Source organism: Sander lucioperca, chromosome 8, assembly GCF_008315115.2.
Source record: "Sander lucioperca isolate FBNREF2018 chromosome 8, SLUC_FBN_1.2, whole genome shotgun sequence".
NCBI classification, from domain to species: domain Eukaryota; kingdom Metazoa; phylum Chordata; class Actinopteri; order Perciformes; family Percidae; genus Sander; species Sander lucioperca.
This window is the reverse complement of record NC_050180.1, coordinates 986,793-1,008,749: the sequence shown is the minus strand read 5'-3', so window position 1 is coordinate 1,008,749 and position 21,957 is coordinate 986,793. Positions and strand designations below refer to the sequence as shown.

General features: G+C 39.5%; 3 protein-coding genes and 2 non-coding genes across 42 annotated transcripts in view; 1 reads left to right on the top strand and 4 right to left on the bottom strand.

The window, feature by feature from the left end:
* Window positions 1-2,685, bottom strand: part of clasp1a (cytoplasmic linker associated protein 1a) — a 105,619-nt gene extending 102,934 nt beyond the window's left edge. For all 38 annotated transcript variants that reach the window (XM_031278456.2, XM_031278457.2, XM_031278463.2 and 35 more), the window contains exon 1: window positions 2,434-2,685. The gene's annotated coding sequence lies outside the window, so the exon portion shown is untranslated. The remainder of the gene's footprint in view (window positions 1-2,433) is intronic.
* Window positions 2,686-3,439: 754 nt separating this feature from the next.
* Window positions 3,440-7,777, bottom strand: nifk (nucleolar protein interacting with the FHA domain of MKI67). The gene is made up of 6 exons (XM_031279158.2): window positions 7,522-7,777; window positions 6,420-6,548; window positions 5,800-5,908; window positions 4,687-4,898; window positions 4,355-4,417; window positions 3,440-4,079 (listed from the first exon to the last, which is right to left on the bottom strand). Exons 1-6 carry the CDS (start codon window positions 7,642-7,644, stop codon window positions 3,882-3,884), a joined length of 834 nt encoding a protein of 277 aa, XP_031135018.1. The 5' UTR covers window positions 7,645-7,777; the 3' UTR covers window positions 3,440-3,881.
* Window positions 4,189-4,319, bottom strand: LOC116035948. The gene has a single exon (XR_004101499.1). It is a non-coding gene; the product is annotated as a small nucleolar RNA ACA64 (small nucleolar RNA).
* On the bottom strand, window positions 6,006-6,135 carry LOC116035947. The gene has a single exon (XR_004101498.1). It is a non-coding gene; the product is annotated as a small nucleolar RNA ACA64 (small nucleolar RNA).
* Window positions 7,778-8,695: 918 nt separating the features above from the next.
* Window positions 8,696-19,306, top strand: LOC116035905 (high affinity cGMP-specific 3',5'-cyclic phosphodiesterase 9A). Its single transcript, XM_031279278.2, has 14 exons — window positions 8,696-8,835; window positions 10,439-10,588; window positions 10,688-10,739; window positions 10,979-11,081; window positions 11,465-11,607; window positions 11,707-11,766; window positions 14,321-14,498; window positions 15,049-15,171; window positions 16,612-16,704; window positions 16,872-16,939; window positions 17,047-17,149; window positions 17,717-17,821; window positions 18,059-18,205; window positions 18,634-19,306. The coding sequence occupies exons 1-14, from the start codon at window positions 8,739-8,741 to the stop codon at window positions 18,835-18,837; spliced, it is 1,626 nt and encodes a 541-aa protein (XP_031135138.1). The 5' UTR covers window positions 8,696-8,738; the 3' UTR covers window positions 18,838-19,306.
* Window positions 19,307-21,957: the final 2,651 nt, after the last annotated feature.

Genomic DNA, 21,957 nt, shown 5'->3' with positions numbered 1-21,957 from the left:
TTATGTTTGCGATTAATCATTTGGTCTGAAAAATGTCAAAAAATAGAGAAAAATGGCCATCGATTTTGCCCATGGTGATGTCTTCAAATTACTTGTTTTGTCCAACCAGCATTTCAAAACCCAAAGATATTCAGTTTACTATCACAAAAAGCACATAAAAGCAGAAAATCCTCATATTTGGGAAGTTAAAACCACATAATGGTTGTGTCTTAAGTCATATGTAAATCAATTATCAAAATAGATCATTTTTCGGTTGATCGACAGTCAATTCATCGACTAATTGTTGGAACTCACGCAACATCAGTGGCCGACCTCACTAATGCTCTAGCTGAATGAGAGTGAATCTCTGCAGCTAGGTTTCAAAATTGTGTAGAAAGTATTACCAGAAAAGCTGAGGCTGTTGTAGCAGCAAATGAATACTCATGGTTTACAATGAGATGTGTAACATTCACATATGGGTGTAATGATCGGGTTTCCAAATACTTTTGTCTCCAGTACTTTGGGGTAATCCCCAATAGAGTGTTGCCGAGCCACACACGAACAAACAACCAGTGATGAGTTATACCAGTGATGCTTAAAGAACAAATCTACTTTCAAGAATACAATCAAAACTTTAAGAGGAATCAGAAAATTATTGATTGCCAATGCCAAGTAAGTAACACTTTTAGGAATTTGCCTTGCTCTTGGTGCATACATAAACATATTGAAACATCAAAATGAAATAAACAAACAATAAATACAGAAACAACTACATATAACTGTTTAACATTTGAAAAAAGTGTGTATGGATTAGTGCAGGCTGTGCAAAAATGTTGACGTGCAAAAGTCAACATTCAAAAACAAAATAACAAGGCAGTTTAATCAAGGCACTGATTGAATTCACACACACACACACACAGCTTGAAATGTTTAACTTGACAGCCCACTATTGCCATGGAAACACAGGGGCTGAGGGGTTGAGCTTCAGTAGCAACTCCAGATAAATAAGACACAGGGATGTCACTGTGGTGTCTAGCCTATTTGTTCCAGTTCCAAACTGCTTGATCACTGCGCTTCTGCCCTTCAAATAACCCCCCCCGGCTTCCTGTGTGACAAGATTATCTACATGAAAGGACTTTTTGAACAACCTCTATCAGATGTGGGCCTTTGTTCATAGAGGTGAAACTCAAACCTGCATGTCCTGAAGCAGCTAGATATTAGAGGTGTGAATCTTCACTGATCTCCTGATTTGATTACGATTCGATTCGATATCTCAATGCATCACGATGCGTCAAATACATTTTTCTATTAAAGCCATATAGGATATTTAATTCATAGCTTTTCAAGCTTAAAAAACAAAACATTCTGCAGTGCTCTAATACTAAATAAATTGGATACATAAAACTACAGCACTGAGCACATGGCACTTCCTGAATGTGCAAAACATAACAGAATATGTAAACAGAAAGGTTGTTAGGCATACATTAAATTGTAAACAGAAATAATCGATTATGGCCCGGCCGATTGTCAATGCAGCATCGTCCATGTCCACGATTCGATGCATCGATTATTTGATTAATTTCAACACCTTACTAGATATGTGCCAGATTCACTGGATTACAACCTTTTTGGTGCAATAATATGTAAAATACTTTTTCCATTTTAGTGCAATCATATTGTTGAAACAATAAATCATGTTAAAAGTTAAATTTTTTACTAGTTGCCACAGTAATAGTTGCATGTGTGTATGAGTGTAAGTACATTTTGAAGAAGCTGCACTGGTCTGAGTGTAATACATGTTAGTAATAAAGTATTTGGTCTGTAATTATGAAGCTCTTTGAACCGTTAAATTGAATCATGTCGTACATGTCATTTACATTTCAGTTTCTTATAGCATTGTTATACGATTAAACAAACCTAAAATTGCTTGTAATTTGACCATCCTCTCCTCTTTGTTTAATGTACACCAGACCTACCTTCACCTTTGACAAGCCATCCCAAGCCTCATCCTGGTCACCCTGATTTGCTTGTCTATTTTGCCACACACGCACGCGCGCGCACACACACAGCTCTGCTTTTTTGCAATAAGGTCTTTGCGACATTAGCTGAACTCCAGCTAGCTCAGAGCCTGACCATCACTGCTAGCAATGGCAAACGAAGGAGCGCCTCGACATGTACTAGATACTGCTAACGTTAACGTCAAACAAAAGCTGCCCCTGAAATTTACCCCCGTGGTCACGAAACATTACTTGTCTTTGTTTTCCTCTAAAACAGCTGGCTGAGCTTTCTACTGTACCAGACAGAGTAGGTGTGTACTAGGGAATAAAAGCTAAAGCTAGCCCCGAGCGAAGCCCTTCCTTTCAATGAAACGTCAGTTCAGACAGGCAGCACAAAGAGAAGAAAATGTGACAAGGAAGCGAGGAGGTGTATCTACATATTAATTTTTCTACTTACCATATCCTGCTTAAACGCCGCTGCTGGTTTGGACATACAGCCCTTATATCTTGGTGTAAATATCCAGTCTACGGCCTCAAATCTCTTCTGTCTTTCTCTTTATCTCACTCACACTCTCCACCCGGAATGCTGCCTGCAGGACAAGAATGGGATCGTCGTGCGCAAGCGCAGTCGATTCAGGGATGATGTTGGCACTTGGAAAACTGTCGCATGGCAATGCAACAAAAAAAAAAAAAAAAAGAAGTCGCTGTGTAGCATGGATGTGTATGACGTATAACTCGATGTGTAGCGACATCTAGTGGACACATCGGGTCTGGGATTTGTGTACAGTGCAATGGTTGTTTCCACTGAACAAGCGTACAGCCTTACATTTGTAACGTTACTCAAACTGTTGCATACAGAAAGCTGAAAGTCAGAATTTAAGGGTTTAAAATGGCGTTTCAGGGATATATTTCTGGAAATGGGTAAAGGTTGCCCTGGGCTGCAAAAAAAAAATAAACACTGTTCACAAACTGTACATCATGCAGCTAATGCTTTTAATTTCGATCAAATTGTGTACAAAAGCACCAACGGGGATAATAGTCAAACACTATTTATGTAATTCAATCCCCTATTTTACCTCTCTGGCGATAAGGAGGGTGACTATTTGTATTAACTATTAATGTGAAGTATTAATATAGCCTACAGTATCAGATAATATGATCTAACAGGGCTCAAAGCTAAAATACCTTCCATTTGGTTGGGGAATATGAAATTTAAGTATAATCGCTGAATTTCATAGTCACTGATGGATCCTTTTCATACCACACATCACAAATGGAGGTACTACTAATAACATTAAAGATGGCTCTGTTCTTTTCCAAGTACCCCCAGTAAGCCACATGCTTTTTCTACTGTGACATGTTAAAATGTCTTCTGTAAAAAAAAAAAAATCTTAATAGGCCAGTGTGTAAGTGCTTTCGGTTCGTTCTTCTGAAAGATAACACACAAAATGACTGCTCAACAGTACATTCTCACATTATTTATTTTTAAAGAACATAGTTTAAAGAACATAGTTTACAAATTTACCACGCTTTAAGACAAGTGTGCATAAAGCAAAAAAAGAAAGTGTTGCTGTCTGTTTTGTATCAACATTATGGCCCTGCATGGCAAAGGAAACAGCCTGCTTCAAGACTGAAATGCACATTTGCCATTGTCAAAAGAAGTCCAGCCACAAATGTTGCCCATAAATCAGGCTCACTGATGATTTTGCAAGCACCATCCATGGTACTCACTAATGTAATACCAACAATTTTTGGTGGAATCTTACATATAAGTGTCTTTCTAAAATGTAATGCAATTTCCATATACTGAAAGATACACTGATTTCTGAACACCGTTCAAAGATAAGCCTGATATATGCAACTCTGACAGCCAGAGAACCAAGTCCACAATAAAACAGAGCAGTTTCACTCTGCCTCTGCATCCTTTGCAGTGGGTTCCTCACTCTCTGAGTCATCACCCTCATCCTCCTCTGAGGAGGAGCACTCTTCATCTTTGTCTGCAGGAGGCATCTTAATGATAATTTCATCATCGGCATCATCGTCGCCCATGACCATGGACTTCCTCCTCTCTAGGACAGAGGGGGTGCAGAGTGGTGTGGTGTCCTGAAGAGGAAGAGAGTCGCTCATTAGTCACACATGCACATTCTGGTACAGATTTCTTTTGTCCATGTTATTTCCTTGAATCCTTTCAACTTTAATTGAAGTTAATACAGTATGTTGGTACATGGGTTTTATCACGCAGACACCAGGAGACAAACGCAATAAGCTTAATGCACCACAGTACTATAGGCACAGTTATCTGACCCCAGATCACTGGTGCACCTGGGGTCATTTTCAGTCCGTGCCAAAGCTAAATATAATATTTGTGTTGGCCTTACATTACTACATGTAGACGCATCCATGGAATCAGAGGACTTTTTCTTCTGAGGCACCTGGGCAGCCTGGAAAAGCAAAGAAAGCATTAATGTAATGGTTAATATGATGCAACAAAAAAAGTATAGATACTCCATGTTTTGATTGGACTTGTTTTTTTGTTTTTTTTATGTGAAGTTCCCAAGGGAAACTTTCTGGGCCAATATTACAATTGTGAATTTTTAAGGTAGACTAGACTGTTTTCATTCCAGGAAAGACCTGGGAAGATTTTTTTTCTCAGATAGATACACAACAGTTAGCTGCCATGTTAAAGTTATCCCAATCTCAAAACACTTACAAATCCAGGGAAGTCATAGTCGATGCCGTGAGCTGCAAGCCTCTTGCGGAGCTTTGCTTCTTTCCGCAGGAGTTTGTCTTTCATCTTGGTCACCTGCTCTTCTGTGTGTGTCTTGTTGTAGCATGTGACAGCGGGATGTGAGGGCTTTTTAAATTGCCTTTGGGAGCCAACAAACAGCATCTCATGCACCTTCTCTGGTGGAATCACATTACCTGGGAAACAGCAAGAGGAGGAATTTACATTTACAGTGAAATTGTAGTCTAACAAAAGTGTAAATAAAATAGGCATAAAAAAATCTCTGTACAGTAAACAGATTTAAAAAATTGACTTAAGGCATACTATAACTTTTCCCTCTTCGGTCCCCCTACAGGTTGTCTCATTGGAACTACAGCCGTGCGAACTGTAGTTCCAATGAGACAACCTGTAGGGGGACCGAAGAGGGAAAAGTTACATAGTATGCCTTTAAAGCTATAGTGCGTAGTTTCTGTTTCCCCCATGAGGAATTCTAAGTAATGATAACAAAACTGGGAAGCCTTTGGTGATTGCGCACCACCCCTACCCATCCACAACACAGTTGCTAGTAGCCAAGGAGGACACGGAGGATTAAAAAACATGATGGACTCTTCAGAAGTGTAGTGTTTCCTCAAGATTTTTTTTTGGCAGGGGTGTTGAACGTCAAAAAGTATGGGCTTATCTGCTAATGTTAGCTACTGACCGTTACCTTGAAACCATCCAGCAAATAGACGGTACCGTAGGGTGATTTAACGTCACCACTCATTTTACACACAGTTTAACAACAAAACACTGAGTGAACATTACTAGCTACGTTTTTCATGTTGGTTTTAGCACCCCCACTAACCTGGAAAACAGTTTTAAAACTGTAACGTTAATACAGCTCATTAATATAAAAAAGTTACGCACTAAAGCTTTAATTCTATAACCCAATAAGTCAAGATAGGTCACATTTTAGTATCATGACACTGACAGGATCTACTAGATAATTTCTCTACTAGATCATTTCTCTTCTACCCATGTGTGTGTCGGGTCGGGTGATGCCTGGGAGAGCAGGAATCATGCTGGTAATTAATAGATTTGTATGTGAGCAATACTTACATTTTATGAGTCTCTCTCCCATGAGGTAATTGTTCATGGTCTCGGCAACAATTCTGGCCACTTCATCACAATCAAACTCTATAAATGCATAGCCTTTGCTTCCACCTGTCTGAGACAATGACAGACAGAAAAGAAAATGAATCGCATGTCTCAATAGTTTCACAACACACCTGCATTGATTATACTGCATATTATTTTCCTCGTGCTTTTGATGGCACATGGGTTTTATCGCTCTGCCAATGGGTGAGCAGGTGATAAGCTTAACGCACCACAATACTTTAGGCTCAGTTATCTGACCTCAGACCACTGTCAGATCTGGGATCATTTTCAGACTGAGCCAAAATTTCAGCAGGATCACATACCACAATGTCCAGTCAAACTGATGGGACAACAGTATTATCTAAAATCTCATATATACTCATAGCAAATTGAGAAAATCTAAATCCTTATACAAGCTTAACTTGTAATGCACAGAACAGGAAGCAATAACAAAAACATGGAGGCTATTTTTTTTCATCTTTGTGAAAACACATTACTCTCTGGTGGAAACCAACTGAATTAGGATTCGTAAAGTTAGGTATGTCAAACGCGTAGGCCTATTTAGTTATCATCTCGGTTACCTTTTTACTCCTGGACAGACGCAGCCTCAGGACTTTCCCAAACTGTTCAAAGTAAGTTTTGAGCTGAGGTTCGAACAGCCCCCGTGGAAGGTGACCGACATAAACCACTCCAGGGGTCAAACGGCCCCCCTGTAAAAAATAAGAAATTAGAAAGAAATATAATAAACAAGAGGAAAAAGGTACATGGAAGATACATTTACATTTGTAAATTGTGTAATTAAAAGCAAGAACCAGTTATGCATGTATTTGATGATTGCACATTTCAACTAATTTATAAACAGATATTGTTCTAAATGACATTGAATGTGTTTCAATGGGTAAATTGCATATACACAAAGCAAGACAGGCCTTTTCATTGCAGACATTTTGACATGTCACATTTAGCTCACTGGCTCACTGTCACAGCTTACTGGTACACTTGGATAGAACAGAGCCAGCGTTAAACGTAGTAACACCTGTGCTGTAATGACATGTCAAAATGTCTGCTGTGATAGGGCATGTTGTCTTTCCCTGACATAAATTACTTTTTGATAGAATTTCATTTCTATAAGGAATATTTTTTTGGAATACAAAAATGTATATTAAACTAATAATAATTATATACTGTATAATTGTTTTTAAACGCACAATAATGCACCTTGTTGATAAAGAGAAAAAAAACTATGGAAAAAGTAAAAACGGGTAAAGTTAGCTTTGCAAACGGACCTGAGTCACAGTAATGTCCACTCCATTCTGCTTGGGCATCATGGCATGTAAAGTGTGTGACCCTGTCGAACTAAAATAAGTATGTGCCACTACGCGGCTTATTTTATTTAACAGCTCTCGCAGTATCTGACAGTAGCTAACGTTAAATAATATAAATAAGACTTGGCCATACCCATTGTAATGTTAACGATATGGGTAGCAGCAGATGCATCGCGTGACGTTAGCTACAATATCTAAATAGGCCATAAAATCCGACGGGTTACGGAACAAGGTGTAACACCTGTTACATTTAGAAGTAAAACGGTAAGCTACCTTTGCATAAACAAAACAATAGAACCCTCGTGTTATGTGAATTGATTATGATTATTTTAAGGGCCACAATTTCATCTCGACCCACCTTGCTGGATTTGTTCTTCTTGGCCTCCTGCACCTTCTTCTTGAACTCTGACTCTTGTTTGGGGTTCAAAGCCAGCAGTTCCTTGGCCGGCTTAGGGGCCGTTTCTGCTTTGCTTTCAGTCATTTCAATTAATTGATGATACAATGAAGATATTGTAGAATAAAAACAACACCGTCAGTCAACTCTCTAGCACGAACGACGCACGTTGGTCTCTCCATCCGGTTGCCCATGTGGTGACAGTCAAAGAAGTGTGGAGAGAAAGATCATTTCTGTGATATCTACAGTCGTGCGCTCGGCACAGCGCCACCTAGAGACATGGAGGATAACTCTATTTTACCAGCAGCAAACAATTCAACTATGAACATAAAAGGTGTTTAAAACCTATTACTGCCACTTGGAACAAAAACCCTACTGAACAGTGGTGTAGTCTACGTGATACGCAGCGCACTATACCCACTAAGAAAGTTCCAGGATTTCCATATACCCACTTAAAAATGCCCAATGACACGCAAAAAAATACTTTCCATTATATTTTTGATATATTTTGAATTGTCATCTGTGTTTTTCTTCTTTACATAGGCTAAATAAAAGTATTTCCACTGTAAATTGGTGCATAAAAGTGTATATACAATACAGGAAATGAAGTCGTTGATGCTCAAAACTTCCCTAGGGGAGGACACCCAGACCCCCCACTATGATTATTACCCCCCCCCCAAATAAAATAATATATTTATATACAGTACAGTATACCCACTACAATACATTAGACTACACCACTGCTACTTAAGTATGTTTATTGGACTCTAAGATTAATTCTATGACTTATTATACTCTAATTATAAAATATGATTTCATAATTCATTTTATTTCATTAGTTCTTTAAATGGTGGTAGTTATCTTATTGTGTTCTTCTTATTATTGGAAATTACTTATCTCATAATTATTAGAAGATGAGATGCATTTTTTCCTGCTGTGTTTTTCACCATCTTCATGGAAGTCATGAAGATGGATCTTATTATGAAAAACCGGAGGTCGCTTTGAATTAAATAATCCAACTGTTGTTTCAAAAATGTAACAATACAACAGGAGGAAAGGAAGGGAGGAGCAGAAGAGGAGGTGGAGAGAATAAAACCAAGGGGGTGGAGTGTTAAATAATGAGGCTAGACAGACATTAGACACAGATCAGCAGTACACACAGCAACATCAGTGGCCTCTGAATGCACAACATGGAAACAAAAATCATCTACTTCACAGTGAATGGGAGACCAGAGCGGGCTGAGTTCCCAGTGGATTGCCCTGCACAGGATGTTAAAGGTAGGAGCAGAAAATAATGTGACTATTTAAAGTTCACTTATTTATATTAGAAATGAATTTTAAGGTGTGTGTCGGACTGCATACACATACACACACATGTGCAATTATAGTGTTTGAAAAATTGTCTGCATGAGTAACATGATCCATTTTTTTGCACACTTGCCAAACTTCTCCCATGTTTACCATGATTTTACACTTATTGAAAGAAGGTAAAGAGAATGTAAATACCTGATTTGTTAGTGTGAGTTGCTTTTACCTAAGACAGACAAATGTTCCAACAGCTTCTTTTGCAAATCAAACAAGAAAAACACATTGATTAGATCAGCCATTACAGAAGCAGATAAAAGAATTGTATGCATGTTATGGAGGTTGTCTGAGCTACAGACAGCGCTGCAGCTGCCACTGACAGCTCCTCACGTGTTACATAGGTTATAGGCCTTGTCTAGCATGGCCTCACAAGTATGTTATAATATTAATGAGCATCGGTTTTTTTTCAGCATTAGTTGTTATTTGCAGTTTTCACATTTAATATGTCTATGTGGGTGTCTTAATGTGATGTGTTTTGTATATGTGTTACATGTTTGATGTGTTCTATATGTGGTGCTATGGAAAGAAGATGTGTGGAAATGATTATCCCTATGGGACAATAAAGACTCTATCTCTATCTCTATTTGTAGTTAACTCATGTTGAATCAGAATCAAAAATCACAAAAGGTTTTATTGGAATTTGCCTTGGTAAAAGGTGCATACATAAACAAACAAACAAACAAACATGAATATGAAATTGATTGGAGTAATCTAACGATATTGGTGTGAAAGAATCCTATCACGATTGTTCTGTGGTTCGTATCCTATCATCTACTGGCTTGACCTCTGTGAGTAGATTCTGACAGCAGTGGCGAGCGCTCGGAGAACAAATTGACACAAAGCAGGGTTCAGTTCACAATGTTCTGAAGGTTTAATGAGACACACAAGGATATATACATTTTCTAACAATCGCTCCATTCCCTTAGAGTATAGATAAGAAAGAGGCACCAGAGGAAGGGAGGACTGATTCAACGTGTTCACACAGATAAATCTTCAGAAAGGAAAACAGTGTCACAATTTAAGATACAAATTTATGAGACCAATTAAAACGAGAGAGGCTTTGTTCAGAGTTTTCACAGAATGGAATGTTACATATTCACTACAGATATAATATTGGTTATTCATTAATACTAAGTTGTTGAAAAAAATGGATTTTTGTCTAGATCCTCTGCAGCCCTTTTCCTGAAGCAAAGGGATTTTGCACAAACTGGCAACTCAAAAGTTGTTATTATCACTGGTTTAATGATAATAATGGTATAATTGATCTATAAGGCTTTAGTCAGTTGTTAACAATTAATAAAGCATTTAGTTACAACTTATAAACCATATGTGAAGGGTTCATTTTGAAAAAGAGGTACTTAAAAGCTTGACAAAACAATCACAATTCAAGGACCACTTACTAGCTTTTTCTAGGGCTTCCCAACCACCATCCATGATCTTCCTTAGCAACTGAGGAAAAGTGTAAAATGATTTCTCAGGGCATAGTTTGAAATTAACGGTGAGACGTTGTATCCAGATCTGTTCCGCGCTGCAGCCGAGGCAGGACCCCATGACATCCTGAAGCTGTACAACCCCAGAGGCAACATCGTCAACATCTCCCTGAGTCTGGAGCCCAACAGCCCAAACTCCCGCTACAAGCTGGAAGTTGTGGCCGCCGACTGCAACAGTGAGCCGTTAGGTATCTGTAACTTTGCACCATGGGAATTGCAGTGCCTCAGTTCAGCAGAAAATGGTTAACAGTCTCCCTCTTTTCTTGTCATTTCAGGTGCGGAAATTGCTAGTGCGCTAGGATTTGACCTCTTCTCCATGGAGAAAAGGTAGGCATGCTGGGAAATAAGAAATCAAGACATACTTAACAGTATTCTTGAGGAAATATATGATTAATATATAATGTGAAAAAGTCAATAAAACAAATGATTTTTTTGTGAAGAGTCAGAGTTTTGGCATTTGGGTGCATTCAATGCAAGATAGATAGGCAGGACTTTGAACAACACAGACCAAAGATATCTGAATGTGTAATGAGTTAACACATCTCACTGATGGTGTGTGAGCTCAGGCTGCAGGGCCTGGAGAAGAAAATCCTGATGGAGGCCAGTGAGACTCCTGCAGTGGTGTATGAGATGAAGAAACAGGTAGATTCATTCCGGGAGAAACTAGAGGTATGGACAAAGTACTCTGTGGCTTTAAAGCTACTCTGGAAATTTGGGGAGATAGCATGGAAGCTATTTCTATTTTTGCATTAGGATACTTGAGTTGCCTTGTATTTTAAAAGTTGCACTCATCAATATATTTTGTATGAATGATGAATTAAATGACTATGTGTAATGTGAAAGGGGTTGCTCATAGTGATGACCTATGCATGGGCTAAAAACTCTGCTCATCAACCTTGTTTCCAGCATTAGCAGCCAGCTGTTTTCAGATCATTTGTAATCCCTGGCCTATTTGTTGAAGGGCCAGTGGGGATTTGATGTGATGAAGGATGTGTTGCTTGCTCTAACCTCCAGCTCTACGCTGATTGGATTAAATCCCGATACCTTTTCAGAGTGTGGAGCATCTGAGCTGGCTGGGGTTGTTTAAAGACCTGTCAGATGGAACACACAAGCCCTCCCCGTTCTACCACAAGAGAACCCTGCATAAAACCAGGAAGGAGTGTGAGCATGTACGGGAAAAGTTTCTTCAAATGAGGCACGTTCACATGCAAAACTCACTGAAAACTACTGCCCTCCATATATTCTATGTTTTAATATCTAATAATCATTAATGCTTATGTTGTAACCTTTGCAGCTCCCTGCAGGTGTCGGAAGAAGTGAGGCAGTTCTTAAAGACCCCAACCTTTGATAACTGGTAAGTTTAAATGTAGTCTATATCCACGACGTTCCACTCCCAGGATTGTTCCATTGCCGCAGGAAATTCCGCTGGATGTCCCTCTTTTCGGCCGGATGTCCGTTACCTTCCACTTTCTTTGTGTTGGCGTTCTGGTGGATTTATGAGGACTATGGTTAACTGCTCCTCAGATCTCTGCAGGGTAAATCCAGACAGCTAGCTAGACTATCTGTCCAATCTGAGTTTTCTGTTGAACAACTAAAACTACTTTTGAACGTACACATGTTCCACCAAAACAAGTTCCTTCCCGAGCCTATTTTGCAGAGGCACCGGCATTGTGTTTGGCCAAGACCATTGCGATTGGTTTACAGAAATGTCAATAAACCAGAGCACGTTTTTCTCTTATTCAAGAATGTTGTGTGGACTAGCCAGACCTTCCTCTGCAGCGCTGTGCAGGAAGGTCTGGCTATGCGAGATCAGTTTCAATGTGACCAGTATGAATCTGGAGACGGTCTAATGCAGTCGTTCGCAGGCCGCAACCCCTGGTGGTCCGCGAGTAGATCTGGTAGATATGTTTTTAATTTAAAATTCAAAACAGTGTTTCTCAAGCTGTCTGCCAGCAACTCCAAGGCCTACTAGTGAGGTGCATGGATGTGATGTTTTCAATATTAAATAAACTCATACAGTATGTAAATTCAAACATTATTTGAATTGGCTGTTTTGCTGTGTTGTCAGACTTCAGCCATGAAGCCGACCATTTTCCAACAATGTCTCCAATTTATGTCACAAATGATTAGTGTGACATTTGAAGGAAATACAGAGGAATACAGTTTATGGTTACTGTCAACTGACAAGATGGTTCCATAGCTTAAGACAGACATTGCTTGCCTGATGTCTCAGCATAAGTAGCACCATTCTTCCTTACTAAGTGAGTAAGCTATATGTAAAAACTTTTTCATTTTTCATCGTCATTTAATTTGGCTGCGATTTGTAATATACTGCTGAAGTAGGATTCCTACTGTTTTTGTGGATATTTTGGCAGGTAGGTGGTCTGTGAGTTTTTATTTTATTGGGTTTTATTGGGTTGAACTGTACTAATGTCCCCTGCAGCATCAGATGTTTTGGGTGTCTTTGTGCCTGTGTCATCATCACAAACAGACAACCTGTTTCCTCAGAGTACAGACAGTGAGCCAGGCGGTCAGCTAATGACAGTCTTGCCCAACGAGCACCTCTGATGCTCTTGTGAAGAGGATGGAAGACAACACCCTTTTCTTCTGATCGACACACTCATCTCAATATGAATAGGCCTGCCGAGGGCTCACAAATCAAAACGGTCTTCATAACCGGGCTTAATCAACAAACCATGTTTTGAAGTGAGCTCCATGGAGAGGAAGCGCGTGCTGCATTCAGTGGTCATCTTTTCATTTGTCAAAAGGCTTTTATAGCAAATCCACAATGGCGGTGGTGGATAAATATGTAGTTATGCAGGTTACAGAATGAGAAGTGAAGCTTGGGGTGCCACATAATCATAATAAATTAACAGACTCCTTTAAACCATGATAAAACATGCTTTTCTTTGCTTATGTGGGCATAAATGTATTATAAAGGATAAGGGTAACCAAAACTCACAATGTTTTAGTCTATTTTTCACTAAAGCTATTCCTACTGAAGACATACAACTTTAAAAAATATATTATTTTTTAAAGGCTCAGCATTTTCCTAAAACAGCTGAGCATTGTAGTATTTAGCAACGTTACTCAAACAGAAGTGAATAGCGTATTTTTAGGGGAATATTTTCAGCGATGGATTCATACACGTGTTTGGTTAGTTTTTCCCACAGTAGAACAGTGAAAGTGAGAGTTAGAATATACCGGAGTGTATGTGTGTGTTCATGGTAATAAAGGAGCAAAAGTGTGGCTCATTAAAGTGTTTTTAGTAGTTTTTGGACAACAACATAGCTCCATGGCACAGAGGAAGAAGATATGTCAGGCTTTGGATACACAAGATTTGATTGTAGATAAAGATATTGCCAGCCTTGCCCATTAAATGACAACTTTTGTTTATATATATTTGCATATATGCTATATACTAGAAAACTACAAAGGTGAGATGTATGGTTTATCGAAAGTTGTTTTTAAACCGCCCAACTTCTGTTTCCCTAGGCTTTGCTACAGGACCTTTATGGGAGACATGATGTATATACAGTACACATACACACACACACACACACACACACACACACACACACACAAACACACACACACACCGTTTAATGCTAAAAGAGAGGATTTTGGTGAGGTTTGTCTGGAAGCCCTTTGCTAGTTGACTATGGCATCACTATGCTGTTGAGACTAATGAGTAAAAAAAAATTTTCAATTTGTTTTGTTATAGTTTTTTTTTTTTTTTTTTATCTCATCAGCATTACAGTAATATCAGTAATATTTGTAGATTTGTAGTTTTAGGTCCAAAAAAAAGTCACACAAAGTGCCCTCACATGGTGTTGTGTATTTTGTGTGTGTGTGTGTGTGTGTGTGTGTGTGTGTGTGTGTGTGTGTCTGTGTGTGTGTGTGTTCAGGCAGTGGGAGGACGCAGAGATCATGGTGCTCTTGCAGGTCATGTACACAGATTTAGATTTCATAGCGGCCTTCAACATTGAGCCTGAAGTACTGCAACAGTTCCTATTTGAGGTCTATCGAAGATACAACAACATCCCTTTCCACAACTTCAAGCACTGCTTCTGTGTTACCCAGATGGTGAGTGTGTGTGTGTGTGTGTGTGTGTGTGTGTGTGTGTGTGTGTGTGTGTGTGTGTGTGTTGGAGTGTGTGTTGGAGTGACGGTTTATCAGGGCAAATCACAGACAGCCAAATTTAGCTGTAATCATAAAATCGTGTACTTATGCTATAATCGTGATGGTAAATTGGTGAAGGACATCTGTCTCTCAGGGTGGAGAGGGGACTCAAATCACTGCACTAAAACAAACTTTATACGTACACGCTCCACCAAAACAAGTTGCTTCCCGAGGCATCATTTTGCAGAGGCACAGTTGCTCCGTCCAGCACTTAGCACCACCCAAGACGATTGTGACTTTTAAAGGAATGCCAATAAACCAGAGCATGTTTTTCTCCCATCCCGGAATGCTGTATGGACTAGCCAGACCTTCCGCCGCAGCGCTGTGGAGGAAGGTCTGGCAATGCAAGACAAATCATTTTCATTATAGTAGATGTCGGCCTTCTTTTTTCCACATTATCTACATCATACGATCTCCATTTCCCATTCTGTAATTCTTCTTTATCTCTGAGCAGATGTATGGTTTGATCTGGCTGACTGACCTGAAGAGTAAGATGGACAGCATCGACCTGCTGATCATGCTCACCTCTGCAGTCTGCCACGACCTCGACCACACAGGATACAACAATGCCTATCAGGTATATGGAATCCCCTCTTTGTGCACCTGCAGACAATGATTCCTTGCTGAGCCACAACCAAAGCTGAATTTGGTAGTCATTCTGGAAGATACACACTGCTGAAGCCTCATACTAATTTCAGCTGAATGCCTCGAATGCCTTTTTACACAGAAGTTTGTGGGTTTTGTGCCATCTCTTACATTGCAATTGCTTTAAAGGGGACATTTTGTGCTCATTTTCAGGTTCATGCTTTGTATTTTGGGTTTCTAATAGAACATGGTTACATGCTTTAATGTTTAAAAAAATATCATCTTTTTTTCATACTGTCTGTATGAATATACCTGTATTCACCCTCTGTCTGAAATGCTCAGTTTTAGTGCCTGTCTCTTTAAAGGTGCTGAGTCTGTTCGGTGTGTTCCGTGCCGTCATCAGTCGGAGGAGCCGTCGGCGTTCATTTGGGCCGATTTGACTTGTTGTCAGCTGCCGGTTTGAATTTTACAGATTAGCGCTGCCTGCTGTTATAGAGATGTATTACGTCTCGCGCACGCCCAGAACGTACACTCAAGTCGGCGTCGCTTCGGTGCGTTCCGAGGCACTTTTTTGACCAACTCAGGGAGGCAGTCAGTCCGACAGAGCCTTAAGACCCCCTCCTGAAAAAGCCCAGTCTTCTCTGATTGGTCAGTGTTTCAGTGTCAAGGTCTTCCACATCTGCACTCTCTGCACCGTCATTGCAGCCGGGGAATGACTGTAACGGCACTGTAGTATAGTTGTGACATCACAAACGTACGGAAGTCCTGAAGGCTCGTTTAAAGACACAGTTTCTGAAAACAGGCTGTGAGTATTTCTTTGTGGACTGAGCGTTTTGATACTATTACAGTATTTATATAGCACCTAGACCTGGTTTATAATCATCTTTACAAAATGGGACCTTTAAGAAGGGATCTTTTCACTGCTAGCATTGACAGGAGGAACAGTTACTCCAACAAATAACACTTTCATCGTATATATGGGCATGTAAGCATTGTATTAGATGAATAAAATAAATCTACTCCATAAATCTGGTTATCCAATCATTCTGACCCTCAGTAGAGGGGGACTTTTTACAGTGGAAACTCTAGTAGTTTTGGTGATTTTACTGCAATTCCTTGTTACTTATCAGCAATATAAATGGCGATACCAATACATTTGTGATAGCTTAAATTGTCCAGTTATATCGACTAAAATACATATTTGTTTAGCTTACATACAGCATCTGACACAAGCACATGATATACCCTCACAGTGTTTACAGTCTGTTGTATTTGACCTTTTTGCTGCTCAATCCTATTTTCCAACAGCGTATTATATTATTAATCTCATTTTAATTTAAAAACACTCTCAAAAAAAAAATTTGGAATTTGAATCCAGTATTCTGTTGTTGTCCCTTGCTTCAGCATCCCCTAATGTCTGACCATGTTTCAGATAAATGCTCGGACTGAACTTGCTCTCCGCTACAATGACATCTCTCCCCTGGAGAACCACCACTGTGCTGTAGCTTTTGAGATTCTGGAGAAGGTAAGGATGACAACCCGCTGTTTGTTCGAAACTTTTTGCCCAAGCTGCCATGAAATAATACATTTTAGTTTAAGGATTTGAATTAAAGAACAGGGACTATCGTCATGAGATGGAGCCTGTCATCGATTCAGTCAGTGACAATAAACAGAGGGTTTTCTGTTTTGTAGACTGAGAGCAACATCTTCAGAAATATGTCCACGGATCAATACAAACGGATAAGGGAAGGGATCATCAAGTGAGATCATCTTTCTGATTCTCTTAGCTTCTTCATGCACATTTTTCTCAAGTTATTAGGAAATGATAGCACAACAGTGTATGGTTTGTATTCTGTTGTAATTGCAGATGCATTCTGGCCACTGACATGACAAGGCACAATGAGATTCTCAACAAGTTCAAATCCATCCTGCCAGCTTTTGACTTCAACAACAGGGACCACAGAGATGTGGTAAGAGGAGAGCAAAGGACACTGGTGATTACCGCTTGTAATCTGTATGTTTCTGAATTCTGGAATAATATGTTGTCACCAAACATATTTTGTTTTAATAGCAGGTCTGCTGAAGCATGTTTTTTTAAACAAATTTAGAAAAATGTAAATAAAACTCAGAACGCTAACACTTCTCCACCCCAAGTAGACTAACATTCAGCTAAATTAGGCAGATTTTCAGTCTGCTGAATTCTGTCAAAAAACGCTATGTCAAAAAAATGCTAGTTTGGGTGGTTTCATTTTCTTTAGTCTGTGACCCAACAGGTAAATTAGGTCTCCAAGCTAACATTAGTGAACGTGTTGACAAATGAAAGTATCAAATATGCATTTTAGATGAAGGAGATGAGAGTAGATCCAGTTGTTCCTTGTCCCCATTTTAGCACTGTTGAATTGTATGTATGGGACGCAGGAGTTTTATACCTAGAAGTTATTGTAAAAAAACATTGTGATTGGGTCTATACCTTTGTCTTCCTCTCAAAATGAATGTGTAGCTGTCTACTATCTGATTTGTCACTGCTGTGTGTGCAGCTGATGATGATTCTGATCAAAGTAAGCGACATATCCAATGAGGCGCGGCCCATGGAGGTGGCTGAGCCCTGGTTGGACTGTCTTCTGCAGGAATTCTACAACCAGGTAACTGATTCATAATGTGGCAACACCTGGATATACATTTTCAACTATAGAGGATTGTTCACATTTTCCTCACATCATCTGACCTTTTTGGTCAATTAAATGTATTTTATTCTACTAATTCAAAACCTTATGAGGCCCAGCCTGAATTATGGGCAAATCACAAGTTACACAATCCAGCACTGCTAAATGTAATTAATATAGCTATTAATTCCAACTGTGTTGTCTGTCTGACCTCAGAGTGATGTGGAGAAGTTGGAGGGTCTTCCAGTCACCCCCTTCATGGATCGGGACAAAGTAACCAAGCCATCATCCCAAACAGGCTTCATCAGATTTGTCCTTCTGCCTCTCTTCATCGAGTTGGCCAACCTTTTCCCCTGCCTGGAGGTCATTTATTTTAAATGATTCACAAATGTCCAGTAAATAAACCTAACTAGGGTTAGGTTTATTTATAATAATAGCAATAGGTGTCACGTTTTCAGGCAGTTACAGGTTTGGACCAAAAAGCAGAGGAGGAGACAAGGAGGCAATAGGGAGAGTTTGAATGATTTATTGACCAAAAATAAACTTCAATAAACAGCCTGATCATGTCTGCTAATAGGATTGGGGTTTGCATTGTAGGTTAGCAATACCAGTTCAACCACACACAGACACTGCTGTACCCAAATGGAAATTAATGGACTTATCTGTTGAAATGGTTGAAATTTTGGTTTTGGACTTTTGTTTGTGTATTTAAATTACACCTGATATGTTGGTGAATGGCTCTGGAAAGCTTTGGGTGGAATTTTATAATTTCTTCATTCTTTATTCTGCAGCAACACATCATCGACCCGGTACGGAAGGCTCTTGATTACTACACAGAGATGGAGAAAGCACTGGAGAGAGAGAAACAGAACCGGGCTCAGAGTGAGAATGCAGCCAAGAGTAAGGAGCCGACTGTGGGCCCACAGAGCCCACCTGACAGCCACACAGACACTGGGCCTGAAGCCTCACAACCAGATGCACAGTCAACTGTTTGAAGAACTGCTGGACAGTGCCTATTTTAGACATCCTATCTCAAAATTGTATTATTTTAGATTGATTGAAATGTATTTGAACCATCTACATGTGTATGTTTTACTTGTTTACTTACTGGGCTAAGCACAGGTACTGTATGCTGTTCTAATCCGTTTTGGTTGTGGTTTTGGTGTATGCAGTATTTAATGTAATGTGATGAGGTGGAAGCTAGCTTTTACTTAATGAGTTCAATACAAATGATCAACAGTAATATATTTTAAAAGAGTATTTCCAAAGTACAGTACAGATTTGCCTAAATTATAATTTATGACAGAAAAAAATATGTGACAATGAAATGATTAATCACTGATGATCTTGAACATTTTGCGTTATTTTACTGTTGCAGAGGAATTCCAGAAGAAATTGCGTTTCTTATGAAATCTCTGGAGTTTTTTTGGTAGATTAAATAAACTGTATATTTTTTTAAACTGTCCAAATACTCCTTTGTGTTCCTTTATAGCATCCCTTGTTAACTAATTGAGAGGAGAGGTTACCAGCATCACTCTCATCAGTGAGTCTTTACCACTCACTTCCTAACTCATTTTCTTTTTAAAACTAGCACATTGTCTCGTCCAAAAGCTGCACCTGAACTAGAAACTGAACCCGCTTCGTAGTTCCATTTCCTGCAGAATGCCATGAAATGCCGTCTTAATTTCCGTTATAAGGTCATATAGTAAACCTTGAGTTGAGGATATTTCATCAGATATGTTCCGAAGGTGATGAATGGGCCACCAAAAAGACAACTAAAAAAATTAAAATTGTCCAAATAGTCTTCCTCTGTGTTCCTTTAAAGCATCCCTCGTTAACTAATTGAGAGGAGAGGTTACCAGTACATCACTCTCATCAGTGAGTCTTTACCACTCATTTCCCTAACTCATTTTCTTTTTAACACTAGCACATTATCTCGTCCAAAAGCTGCACCTGAACTAGAAGCTGAACCCGCTCTGTGGTTCCATTTCATGCAGAATGTTGTGAGATGCCATCTTAACTTCTGTTAAAAGATCATAAGCAAACCTTGAGTTGTGGATATTTCGTCAGATATGTTCCTACGGTGACAAATAGGCTTCCTCTGTGTTCCTTTAAAGCATCTCGTAAACTAGTTAAGAGGAGAGGTTACCAGCACATCACTCTCATCAGTGAGTCTTTACCATCCACTTCCCTAACTGGCATCCTCCTACAACATTTATCAAACATATTCTCAAACAAACTTAACATTTAAATTCCAGTTCCAGTCCAGAGCTCAGCTGTTGGTCCTCCTCGAGTAAAAGAAAAATAATAGCAAAAGAAATACTAAGCAATGTTCCAATAAATGAACCGTCCTGGTCTTCAGTGATTCTTTACCACTTAGGCTACCTATTTTCTTTTCAAATAAACTCTTGGAATTGGTATTGTGCAAAAGCTGTACCCTCTGCACTTAATCCTGACTATCATCTGAAATGTTAGAATTCTATGATATAAGCAAGATTCCATCTGATACTATCAAGGTTCTTCAAAAGCAAGATACATATTCCATTCTAGAACGTCTAGAAACATCATAAAGCTATGAAGTGGCACAAAAATCATCCAATCAAACAACTTCAAATAAATCCCTGATTTAATTTAATCAATGCCTTGTTATTGATTTGAGTGAATAGCAATACATTACACACCACATTACCAGTGTAACATATGGACAGAAGCACCAACACATAATTTTAAAGTTCCCCATATTAAATGTTATCAGCTATGTTATATATATATATATATATATATATACACTCACCTTGAAGATTATTAGGAACACCTGTTCAATGCAATTATCTAATCAACCAATCACTTGGAAGCTGCTTTAATGCATTTAGGGGTGTTGTCCAGGTCTAGACAATCTCTTGAACTCCAAACTGAATGTCAGAATGGGAAAGAAAGGTGATCTAAGCAACTTTGAGCGTGGCATGGTTGTTGGTACCAGACGGGCTGGTTTGAGTATTTTCCAATCTGCTCAGTTACTGGGATTTTCATGCACAACCATTTCTAGGGTTTACAAAGAATGGTCTGAAAAAGGAAAAACATCCAGTATGCGGCAGTCCTCTGGGCGAAAATGCCTTGTTGATGCTAGAGGTCAGAGGAGAATGGGCCGACTAATTCCAGCTGATAGAAAATCAACTTTGACTCAAATAACTCGTTACAACCGAGGTATGCAGCCAAGCATTTGTGAAGCCACAACACACACAACCTTGAGGCGGATGGGCTACACCAGCAGAAGACCCCACCGGGTACCACTCATCTCCACTAAAAATAGGAAAATGAGGTTACAATTTGCACAAGCTCACCAAAATTGGACCTTTCAAGACTGGAAAAATGTTGCCTGGTCTGATGAGTCTCGATTTCTGTTGAGACATTCAGATGGTAGAGTCAGAATTTGGCATAAACAGAATGAGAACATGGATCCGTCATGCCTTGTTACCACTGGGCAGGTTGGTGGTGGTGGTGTACTGGTGTGGGGGACGTTTTCTTGGCACACTTTAGGCCCCTTAGTACCAACTGGGCATCGTTTAAATGCCACAGCCTACCTGAGCATTGTTTCTGACCATGTCCATCCTTTTATGACCACCATGTACCCATCCTCTGATGGCTACTTCCAGCAGGATAATGCACCATGTCACACAGCTTGAATCATTTCAAATTGGTTTCTTGAACATGACCATGAGTTCACTGTACTAAAATGGCCCCCACAGTCACCAGATCTCAACCCAATAGAACATCTTTGGGATGTGGTGGAACGGGAGCTTCGTGCCCTGGATGTGCATCCCACAAGTCTCCATCAAATGCAAGATGCTATCCTTTCAATATGGGCCAACATTTCTAGAGAATGCTTCCAGCACCTTGTTGAATCAATGCCACGAAGAATTAAGGCAGTTCTGAAGGCGAAAGGGGATCAAACAAGCTATTAGTAGGGTGTTCCTAATAATCTTCAAGGTGAGTGTATATACTAGAAATCCTTTGATACAATCTATGGTTGTAGGTTGGGGTGGTTGGGTGGTTCCCTGCGACCTCGGAGAACGTGCCCCCAAACCTGATTGGACAGAGCGTGGCGACGCCTTTAG